General features: G+C 44.4%; 1 protein-coding gene across 1 annotated transcript in view; it reads right to left on the minus strand.

Annotated features, from left to right (window-relative positions):
• Positions 1 to 212: 212 nt before the first annotated feature.
• Positions 213 to 12,026, minus strand: part of YWHAE (tyrosine 3-monooxygenase/tryptophan 5-monooxygenase activation protein epsilon) — a 30,505-nt gene continuing 18,691 nt past the window's right edge. The window contains exons 2-6 of the mRNA XM_004593950.4: positions 9,360 to 9,559; positions 6,709 to 6,815; positions 5,822 to 6,028; positions 4,809 to 4,945; positions 213 to 1,114 (exon numbers count right to left, since the gene is read on the minus strand). Of these exons, the coding sequence (XP_004594007.1) occupies positions 1,062 to 1,114; positions 4,809 to 4,945; positions 5,822 to 6,028; positions 6,709 to 6,815; positions 9,360 to 9,559 (704 nt within the window). The 3' untranslated portion in view covers positions 213 to 1,061. The remainder of the gene's footprint in view (positions 1,115 to 4,808; positions 4,946 to 5,821; positions 6,029 to 6,708; positions 6,816 to 9,359; positions 9,560 to 12,026) is intronic.

Here is a 12,026-nt window from a genome sequence, read left to right on the forward strand (position 1 = left end):
AACGGAGAATCCCATAATTATGCTTGTATGAAATATGGATGTTGTAATGGTAAACAGCATGTCACGTAATCAACTTTAGTGTTCTTTGGAAAGGACAGATGATTCAGGAAAAGGAATTTTCTTCCCCCCTCACATTCAGGCAAACAATACCGCCAAGGTATTTAGACTGGAGATTTTATTTCAGAAGTATAAAGGATGGAGGCGTGATAATATTTGGCATTTTTAATTTAGGTTTGTTTTTATTTAAGTTTAATGTTAATTCCATGCTGTGTTTCAGTAAGAACAATACAGATTCTGTATCTGTGGCTCCAGTCAGATATCCAGTAGTACAAATTAGCTTCAAGTTACACATACTGAACAAAAGAGGCTGAGCGAGCGAGGGAGGGGAGGGGGGAGGGCAGGGGAGAGGAGAGGAGAAGAAACAAAGAACTGAACACGCATGCAGGCTTTTCCATACCACCTTCAATGCTAACCTGCTTCAGGGAGAGGGAGAGAGGAGGCAAGAATGAGCAGCCACGGATTGTTGAACTGTTACCAGCACCATGCTTGTCAGAAACACTTTTACAGCAAAACCATTACAGCAAACTCCTCGAGCTAACATCCAATTAAGTTTAAACATTGGAGCAAGGCCGACTTAAACATTTCGAAAGAGTAAGATCCTACATATGCCTCTGTGTGCTTCACCTCTCGGCTGCATTACCTAGAAGTCTAACGGCTTTCCAATGGGACTTCCGTTTCTATGGTGACAGCTGGCATGGAGACAATACAGTCATGCTGAAAAAGCCTCTATGCAGTCCTGTTAGTGTCTTAAAGAACCTAAAAGCTGGGACCAGTAACATCCACAGAAATTCACTCTTGCCTTTTAAGAACTTTTGAAAACTGTTTAAAAAAAAAAAAAAACAAAAAAACAAAACAAAAAAAAAAAAAAACAACAAAAAAAACAGGGTAAGAACCTAAACTGAGACCAAATGTAAAAGTCAGATTTGTGGTTCTCAGTGACAACGGGGACCTCCAGGGGTGGGGAGGGGCTGGTCAGAGATGGTCTCTCGTTGGCTTTTGTCTCACTGATTTTCATCTTCCACATCCTGCAGCGCCTCTTTATTCTGCTCTTCACCTGTGAACCAGACAGACGGCGGTCAGTGGTCACAAAGGCTCCTTAAACGAGCACACGCAGGCGAACGCTCCCACCACCCTGGACACCAGAGACTCCTGAGCCAGCAGGGCTGCCGGAGCGCCAGCTGGAGGACAGCCACGGTGACGGTCACTAGTCTTACGTTATATAAACTCTTCACACAGCCAAAGTAACGTTACTCTTAAATGATTTTCAAGCTTTGTGTTTCCCAGGCCAAAATGCTTTTTCAGCAGCTTCACCATGCACCACATGTATTTTACATACAGAATATACTCCTTAAACTCAAGGACCAAGTGGAGCAGTGTTCCTTCAGGGGTGGGCTGGTAATATCTTGGTCAAACAGCAAGCTTTTAACCTGCAGTGAAGTGCACATGCAGAGGTAAGCCATCGCTCGGGTTATTGAAGGGCATTTGGGCCAGCGCTCTCGTGTTATTTCTCTTTACCTTTTGAACAGATGATTAGCCTGAGGAATTCTAGCTACACTCTGATGACATGCAACAGCAAGCCTAGATACTGAAGAATCATCTACCCATTTATACCACAAAGGAAAACATGCAGGCTTAAAGGATGAACAAATAAGCTATGTTCTTTTGTAATCATTTAAAATTCCATGTATAGCTGCTTCAAGTTTCCTGTCAATGCACTGAAATGTTAACTGAAATGTTGAATGCCTTATAATGGATAATTTCTACAAGTTTAAGCTTTATCGTGTTGAGGTTCTTAAATAGTTTCAATCACTTTAAAATCTCTTGTGATGAAGGTCTGACATTCATCTGGGACTAGAGGGCTTGTGTTCTGGTGTAGCAGGTTAACCCTACGTGAAATCACATCGGCAGCCCAGTATCCGCGCCCTTCCAACTCTGCTGTTCCACTTCTGACCCAAGTACTGTACGTCCTTGCCACTTTCATGCAAGACCAGGCTGGAATTCCTGGCCCAGTACTGGCTATAGTAGCCATTTGTTGACTGAACCAGCAGATGGAAGATCTTTGAAAGTGTAGAGTTACAGAAAGGGAAAAGCAGGGAGACATCCTCCATCTGCTAGCTTACTCCACAAATGGCCACACCGCCCAGCTCTGGGCCAGGCTGATGCCAGGAGCTGTGTTGGGACTCCTGTATGTGACCTGGCGATCTCCCGTCTTCCCAGGCACAGGAGCTGCGCTGAGCTGAGCCAGCGGGGGGACGCCAGTGCTGCAGGCAGCAGGTACAGCGGGTACTGAACTCCTCAACAAAACTGGACCAGCAGAAAGATGCCCACAAAGACGAGCATTCTACTGATGGAACTGGTATGCAAACAACAGGATACGTGGGAACAGGCCCAAGGTAGAGTTAACATACAACACTACAACACTCACACTTGAATACTCATAAGCAACCATTAGATTTGCCAAAAGCTCTAACTTTATACCAACGATACAATGAGTCACACCCAATCAGGAGTAGCAGGCCAGTACTGTCCCGGAAGGATTAGCACCCTAGAATGTAGAACAGGCAGTTTTGTAAGCAACTGATGGTCATATGCAGGCGTGATTAGTGAAGAACCAAAACTAAAAGCTGAATTCACTGTGCTATAATAGGACTTACAAAAGTTTTTAGGAAAGGAAGAGTTGGGTTTTCCTTTAGGAATCTATATTACAAAGGAGAGAGTGAAGGAGAACAATCATGAAAGCAAAGTTATATATGTGTGTCACTGACTTTTAAAATATCTACGGCCTTGGTATCCACAGAATCGTCTCTTAACATCACAACAAGCCTGCTTTGCAGCCAAGAGACGGAACCAAGGCCTGTGAAGTCATGTGGTTCCAACATCACTGCAAGTGCAAGTACACTCTATTCCCAAGACGTAAAACCCCCTGAACCTTTGCTTTTAAAATACTCAAGTACTTTATCGTACTGCTTAAGAGACGCTTTAATATTTCTTTAAATGGAAAAGCTCCCAATGATAGTAATTCCATGTTTCCAAGTAAACTCGAAAATTTTAAAGCGTTATTTATTTGAAAGAACTGGAGAACTTTCATCTACTGGTTCACTCCCCAGGGGGCTGGGCCAGTGAGAAGCCAGGAGTTTCCTCGAGGTCTCCCGTGTGTGTGGGTACAGGGGCTCAGCACTGGCCCATTTCTCTGCTGCTTGCCCCAAAGCTTTTTCAGTAAGCAACTGGAGAAACTGGAACCTGAACTGACATCACAGGTGGTAAGATGACCCACTCTGTTACAAAGCCAGTCCCAAGTAAATTCAATTTAGCTTAATATTGTTCTAAAACAATTTGAGAATGTCAACAGACTACCCCCTAAAAAATTCCATCAATAAATATTAACCTTGAACCTGCAAACAATATGAGCATCTCATATTTAAGTCCCAGATGTTCCACTTCTGTCTCTCCTTCTATTGCCCTTTCATCCTCCCCTCTCAAAAGCACAGGTGAGAAGCGAACAGGACCTGTGAAGAGTCTAGAGCTGTCCGACCGTTTCTGTCATTACACTGCAGTAAAATTTTAAAAGCTAAAAGGCACCTTAAGTCATTAGCTCAGAAATGACACCTTGCTTTTGAGCCTCAGTAGCTTCGTGAAACACAGTATTTTAGGTGAAGCATAGGTGAAGCATTCCTGCAGAAAAGTGCCATGTAGCCCATGCCAATCCTGAGTCAATCATCTGAACACTTCATACTGCTGGTGAGCTTAAGCTGAGTCGCCCAGCTCAGTTCTCCAAAGTCACCCACACATCTGACTTGATCAGGGCAGGGGTGCTACTGTCCGACAATGATCCCCGCCTGGAGCGGCATCTTTGAAAGTACAGCCATCCATTCCTGGCGCTGGCACAGATGTGCCATGAGTTAAGTCGCTGCTGACACCTATGTGCTGTCCTTATCAAGGCTGCCTTGGCACTGGGTTCCACGTCTCTGGTTCCTGCTGGGCACACGCTGGGAGGCAGCAGGTAATGGCTCAAACACTGCAAGTCCTGGTCTCTGGCTCGAGACGGACTCCGCTCTAGCCATCTCGGGCATGTGAGAAGTAACCAGGAGGCTGAAGAGCACTCATTCCTTTGTCTTTCAAAGACCAGACAGAATTGTAGTTTAACCAACAAACTTTATTCAGCCCTACACACACACACACACACACACACACACTTGGGTAACATTCTTAAAGGACTGCAGTTGGAATTGACAAACTACTTTGCTTCCCAGCACTTCCCACCACCAGCATCTCAATGCTAACAGGACATCACACCCACCTCCTTCCCACGAAACACTCCATAAACATGAGAGGCCGACTAAAAATTTGTCAACCGTTACAACACAGCCTCCCAAAATCATCAGTTTTGAGAGTAGCAAGCTGTCTGAAACTGAAAACATCTCTGACAGCACCAGACCTCAAGTAACAGTCTGGTTTTCAAAACAGTTCCTTTTCAAACTACCTTACGAAGAAGATATTCTTAAATACTATTAGCGTCAGCCCCCAATGTTGAATCTGAACAAGAGAAAATGAATCATTACCTACAATGCTATGAAAGTAAAGTGAGGTTAGCAATATTTTAACACTTAAATAAAACATTTTGAAATCTTTAAAGACTCCTTTTCCATGTAAGTCTTTGCCCACTGAACTGCACTCTTCATTTTTCTGAGTGATTATACCTTGCTAAAAAAAGGCCCGACAATGAAGACTGAGCCTCAGCATTCACTCACCGTCGCCCTGCATGTCTGAAGTCCATAGTGTCAGGTTATCACGTAACAACTGCATGATAAGTGTAGAGTCCTTATAGCTTTCTTCACTCAGCGTATCCAGTTCTGCAATTGCATCATCGAAAGCTGCTTTTGCCAACCTGAAAGCATTAAAAATGTCGTACAAAACAGAAGTCAGAAGATAGACCTGAGAACAGGAGTCAGCAGTTTCCTACTCGGCCTTTCAAATAAGATTAAAAAAAATAGGACCAGCGCTTAGCCTGGCAGCTACTGTTCAAGTCCTCATCTTGAACACAGCAGAATCCCATATGGGCACCAGTTCTAACTCTGGCAGCCCCGCTTCCCATCCAGTTCCCTGCTTGTGGCCTGGGAAAGCAGTCGAGGAGCTCTGTCTATAAATCTGCCTTTCTAATAAAAATAATTTAAGATTTATTTTTATTGCAAAGTCAGATATACAGAGAGGAGAAACAGAGGAAGATCTTCCCTTCACTGATTTATTCCCCAAGTGGCTGCGACAGCCGGAGCGGAGCCCATCTAATGCTAGGAGCCTCTTCCAGGTCTCCCACATGGGTACGCGATCCCAAGGCTTTTCCCAGGCCACAAGCAGAAAGCAGGATGGGAAACTGCACCTGGGTCATGAAGCAGCGCCCATATGGAATCACAGCGCTTGAAGGGAGAGGATTTAGCCATTAAGCTATTGCACCTGGCCCATAAACTTTTAAAAAGCCATTATGCAAGATACTTCACAACTTCTCATTCCCAACCCATTTCTAACCTGTCAGCTCATTCTGAAATCTACCATACAAAAGATTTCTCATCAATACAGTTATCTTAAAGGTTACTGTATATCACTAGGCTGAGATGGCTTTATACTCTTCAAAGCACTTTTTAATGGTTGTGTGGATAAATCTAGAAAAGCAGTCAACAGACCCAATGACATAGAGAAAGTAGCCGGTATATTTCTTGTACCCTTTTCACTTTCACACACAGAGCTTTCATTCTCTTTCATGACTTACCTGCAGGCACGGTCGGGGGAATTAAGGATTTCATAGTAGAATACAGAAAAGTTGAGAGCAAGACCTAAACGAATAGGATGCGTTGGTGGAAGTTCTGTCATTGCAATATCACTTGCCGCTTTGTAAGCCACTAGGCTGTTCTCTGCAGCCTCCTTCCTGTCATTTCCTGTGGCAAATTCAGCCAGATACCTGTGGTAGTCCCCTTTCCTAAAACAATACAAAACAAAGCAGAAATAGCAGCATTAGGAACAACACTTTTACAGCAAAATCTGTCCTATGAAAAAGGGACAAAGATACATTACTGCATCCACTTTAGGTTTCTGGGAATGACTGACTCATCTAGCTCTTACCACAAGCACATTTCACATTACCCGATACAATCAAGTGAAGTGGTTCCAAAGAACGGCAAACGAGTTTATTAATCATCACATAAAATTTCTATTCATTGTACCATGAAATATTTGACTGCTAATACTGGAAAGTAATCCATACACTCAAGGAACACATTTGCAAATCAGTACTCATAAATGTGAAACGCAATCTCATGTAATTATCCTCCTCCCATGAATACATTCCTGGGGCCAGTTCAAGTCCTGGCTGCCTCAACTCTGACCTACCTTATTGCTATTGCTCCTGCAAAGGCAGGCTCAAATAGCCCAAAGAACTGGGCCCTTGCACGCCCTGGAGGGCACACAGCACACTTCATCAAGTCCTAGGTGGCTTAGGCCTGACCCAACCCTGACTGCTTAGCTATTTGGGGAGTGGGATGTGTCTGCCTCAACTCCCTCTCTGAAACAAAACAATGTTGGAAATCCACTGAGAGGCAGTCGGCATTCTAAGCAAGGCAACTTTTAACCTTACATTTTCTCTTCTAATAGAGAACCTACATTTTATAATAGAAAACCTTGGACTCGCCAGTGTTAGCTGCTGGAATGAGGTGTTTGTCCAGTACATCCAGAATGTCACAACAAATTAACTTTAGCTCAGTCTCAACCTGCAGGAGGGAAAAAACATCAATTAAGTTTAAAAGTTCTATACCGTATTAGAGACACACAAGTGCACACTCACAGAGCTACTACAAAATTACCAGTAACACTGCTTTTAAGTGCTAGGCACTTGCATGAATTAACTTCTTTAATGAGGCTAGCATTTAGCAATCACTGTCTCCACTTAAAATAGATAAGTTACATTGTAGATATTTATAATCACTTGAGTCACCAAAAACAGTAATGCAACCACCATTGGCCATTGTATCAATGTGAAATGCTGAAAATGCACACCTTCCTATTTAGATATTCATTTGCTATTTTCCATTTACAGCCAAACTGTTGGAACTCTACAGAGCTGAACACTCCTTTCACTGTATAGGATCTATCTCCTCTCTAATTCTGTCATATAACTAACTAAAACCTGCCTGTTTCTAAATAACCTACCTCCTTTGCGGCTTCTGCTAGTGCAGACGACCTGGGCAGATCTCTTTGCTCTCAAACCTTCCTTACCTGGGTAACTCCTCTTCCAAACCCTGCTCGGGGCAGGTTCAACTGGCTAATCCTCCACCTCCAAGTGCAGCATCCCACAAGGGCACCAGTTTGTGTCCCAGCTGCTCTATTTCCCATCCAGCTCCCTGCCTGTTTCCTGGGCAAGCAGTTGAGGACAGCCCAAAGCCTTGGAGCCCTGTACCCACATGGGACACCCAGAGGAAGCTCCTGGCTTTGGATCAGCTGAGCTTCAGCTGTTGTGGCCATTTGCAGAGTAACCAGCACATCTAACTTTCCAATACAAGTAAATAAATTTAAAAAAAAAAAAAAGAACCACCCTACATGATTCAAGACTGCATTTCTCAATTTTTGTCATCAGAAGATTCCCAGCCTTGCTCCCACCGTCACTAACAATGCACCCTGGTGCACCTGTCATCACACACTCAACACATCTGTTCCATCTCTGAGATGCTTTAGTCTTCAATTACCAATACTCCTGTATTGCTCTTAACAGTCTTAACTTTTACTGTTGCATTACTGGCCTATAACTTCCTTGGAGACAGGTTCCTTTTAACTTTTACTCAGTAACACAGCAGACCTTCAGATTCTCAAATCATCTCCAGATTTTTCAGCTTCCTTCACGTACTCCACTCAAAAACCGAGTCTCCAGCATGGTCAACTTTGTTTCTTCACCCCACTGGCACAACAATTTACCAATTTAGCATATGAGGATAATGTTAACATCAATGCCAGCTCACCACCAGCTAGCAATACATGGCTTCAGGTGTTTGGCGTACCACCTAGGGTGATTTCCTACCCTCCCAGGACCATTTTAAAGATTGAATTCCTTGGTCAAGTGTATAAATACATAATCATACATAAAAATAGTGCCCTGCTCATAAACGCCTAACACTCGGAGCACAGCTGATGAGCCAGTAACCAAAGTGCCTGCCAACACCTGCCAATCACCTCATGCTCCTTCCAGCCTGCCTTATTCTGTGTTTACATGTGGTCCAGTCACTAAGCTCTTGGTAGTACAGAGCAGTACTACAAAGATGCTGGACAGGGCAACTCCTGTGGAGGGGACTGGCCTGTATACAGCACAGCAGGATGCTTAGCAGCAGCCATGTTTACCCAGTATCAACTCTCTGCAAATGGGAAAATGAAAAATGTTTCCAGACATTGTCAACTACACTGAGGACCAAAATCGTTCAGGTCCATGTTCTAGTTAATGGCTATGAAAATCTTTAGTGAGTTCAGCGCAAGAGCAGAGTGGCTAAAGTCCTCGCCTTGCACGCACTGGGATCCCGTATGGGTGCCAGTTCTAATCCCGGCAGCTCCACTTCCCATCCAGCTCCCTGCTTGTGGCCTGGGAAAGAAGTTGAGGACGGCCCAAAGCCTTGGGACCTTGCACCCGTGTGGGAGACATGGAGGAGGTAGCCTGGCTTCGGATCAGCACAGCACTGGCCATTGTGGCCACTTGGAGAGTGAAGCAGCAGATGGAAGATCTTCCTCTCTCTCTCTCCGTAAATCTGCCTTTCCAATAAAAATGCATCTTACCAAAACAAACAAAAAACACAAAAAACCTACAGCAAGTGCTCAGTGCAGCAGCCTAACCCACCAGTTGCAACCTTGAGGATCAGAAAGTCTTCCCACAATGCACTAGGGAAGGCCCTCGACTTAACTGGGACCCTGCCACCTAGGAGAAACCAGGATGAATTCTCTGGCTTCCGCATGGTTCAGTCCTGTGTGTCGTAGGCATGTAAACTTCAAGGAGTGAAGGTTTCTCTCTCACCCATTCTGTATTCCAATTAAATTAAACAGAACTTCTCAGAAACAATTAGTTGTTACCATAAGGATAATGACTATTTTTTCTCTGTACCCACACAACCTACCAAACATGTTACATACAGAAATTTTCCTCTATAGCGCTCAACACACACACACACCCTCTGCTCTTTCCACAGGTCAACTGTCCTTCAATATCTTGCAGCCTGAGATTTCTAATACAAATGAATAAAATATGAAAAGTCACAGAAGTATAAACACAACATTCTCACCATTTGCCGATACTCCCGAATCATTTTTAGCTTCTCTTCTCCTCCTTTGTTTTCTTCTTTCTGTTCAATGCTGCTGATTATTCTCCAAGAGGCTCTTCTAGCTCCAATCACATTTTTATATGCAACAGATAGGAGGTTTCTTTCTTCAACTGTCAGCTCCACATCCATCCCTGCTACTTTCTTCATTGATTCCACCATTTCTGCAAGGAAAAAGTCAGGTATTACAACACTACAGGCCTCATTAATACATCCTTCACAGCCAAGACACTTCTCACCAGAACAAGTTAATGGAAAACAGACTCAACAAAACCAGCTTCAAGTATGAGCAGAGGGTGTTAGGTGGAGCTGCCACATGCCTCACGTACTGTACTGTCTGTCTGGGCTCCAACTTTGATCCAGATTCCTGCTAATATGGTACACCTGTGGAAGTAAGAAGTAACAATTCAGAGTACTTGGGTCCCTGCCACTATGAAGGTTCCGATGGACGTTCTGCCTCTTAGCTTTGCACTGGGCCAATCCTGACTGCTGCGGGCATTTAGGGAGGGAACCGGCAGATGGAGTATCCACTTCTCTTTCTCTCTCACCTTTCAAATAAACACTTAAATACAACTTTTAAAAAAAGATTTATTTATTTTTATTACAAAGTAAAGACATACAGAGAAGAGAGACAGACAGGAAGATCTTCCATACGATGATTCACACCCCAAGTGAGCGCAACGGCTGGAGCTGAGCCAATCCAAAACCAGGAGCCAGGAGGAGCTTCTGGGTCTCCCACGTGGGTGCAGGGTCCCAAGGCTTTGGGCCGTCCTCGACTGCTTTCCCAGGCCACAAGCAGGGAGCTGGATGGGAAGTGGAGGCGGGGCTGCTGGGATTAGAACCGGCGCCCATATGGGATCCTGGTGCTTTCAAGCAGAAGACTTCAGCCGCTAGGCCATGGCGCCAGGCCCTTAAATAAAACTTTAATCACTGGTATGTAAAATAAAGTCAACATTTCGGGTATCTGTAATATTAAGTTTATGGAATAAAAATTATCGACAATATCCTAATATGCTTATCACAAAATTGAAAGAGGTCTTCTACCTGCTGGACCACTCTTATAGTGTAATATAATAATAGGATTGGAAATGGAGAGCTGGAATCAAAACCAGTGCCCACTTGGGAATGCCCACAGCGCACGCACGCACTCACTGCACCCCAGCCCTGGCCCGACACATCGTGTCCAGAAGATGCATCTCCCCAGCATTACAGAAAGATCCCTCTTAGGGTCTGGCGTCATATCTGTGTGTGTGTTTTAAACATAACATTTTTATTTTGCTATTATTTACCATTTTAATTTTACCTTTGGTAATGAAAATAACAGGCTTTTAATTACAGCTTGGTTAAGTATCTGAAAAATTCATCTTCATGTGGGTGTTTGGCGCAGTGGGGAAGCTGCAAACCTGGGACTCCAGCTCCCTGATGGGAGGCAACAGGGGATGGTTCCAGGACCTAGGCGCCTGCCAGCCACTTGAGCAGTCTATTCTGAGCTCCTGACTCCTGGTGCCTGGCCTGGCCCAGCTCTGACTGCTGCAGAGATTTGCACAACTAGTGATGAGAGATCTCTCTTTCTGGAGTCTTCTCTCTCATAAAGATATTAAGAATGCACACTCATCTACTGCCCAATAAAACTAACTGGAAGTTTTAAAGTTTATAGGTTCCCGGGTCCGGCAGCATGGCCTAGCGGCTAAAGTCCTCACCTTGAACGCCCCGGGATCCCATATGGCTGCCGGTTCTAATCCCGGCAGCTCCACTTCCCATCCCGGCAGCTCCCTGCTTGTGGCCTGGGAAAGCAGTCGAGGACGCCCCAAAGCGTTGGGACCCTGCACCCGTGTGAGACCCGGAAGAGGTTCCAGGTTCCCGGCTTTGGATCGGCGTGCATCGGCCCGTTGCGGCTCACTTGGGGAGTGAATCATCAGACGGGAGATCTTCCTCTCTCCTCTCCTCTCTGTATATCTGACTTTGCAATAAAAATAAATCTTTAAAAAAAAAAGTTTATAGGTTCTGGTCCCAGCATGATAGTGTAGTGGTTAGAGTCCTTGCCTTGCATGCGCCAAGATCTAATCCCAGATGCTCCATTTCCCATCCAGGTCCCTGCTTGTGGCCTGGGAAAGCAGTCGAGGACAGCCTTGCCAAAGCCTTGGGAACCTGCACCCACGTAGGAGACCTGAAGAGTTCTTGGATCCTGGCTTCAGATTGGCTCAGCTCCAGCCATTGTGGCCACTTGGGGAGTGAGGCAGCAGACAGAAGATCTTCCTCTCTGCCTCTCCTCTTTGTTATATGCGCCTTTCCAATAAAAATAAATCTTATTAAAAAAGTTTATAGGTTCTAAAATGTTTTGTCCTACAAATCCTATTTCCCAAAACACAAAGTCATGGGAGAAAAGATCATTCATGAATGCACAACAAATACATCAAATATTTTAAGTCACAAGCACAACTCTGGATGCTTGTACTCCATTATAAGGGCTTTAATTACAAATGCATTCACTAGCAACAGTTACTGCTTGTTACCACTAGATGGCAAGCAAAGAAAAAGGTCCAAATGATAGCCTGATTACAGAAAAAATGCACCAACATCTAAAAGCAAAGAGTTTTTGAAACCAAAATAACCCTGTAAAACAAAAAGCAA

This window comes from Ochotona princeps, chromosome 17 (assembly GCF_030435755.1).
Source record: "Ochotona princeps isolate mOchPri1 chromosome 17, mOchPri1.hap1, whole genome shotgun sequence".
Lineage (NCBI taxonomy): Eukaryota > Metazoa > Chordata > Mammalia > Lagomorpha > Ochotonidae > Ochotona > Ochotona princeps.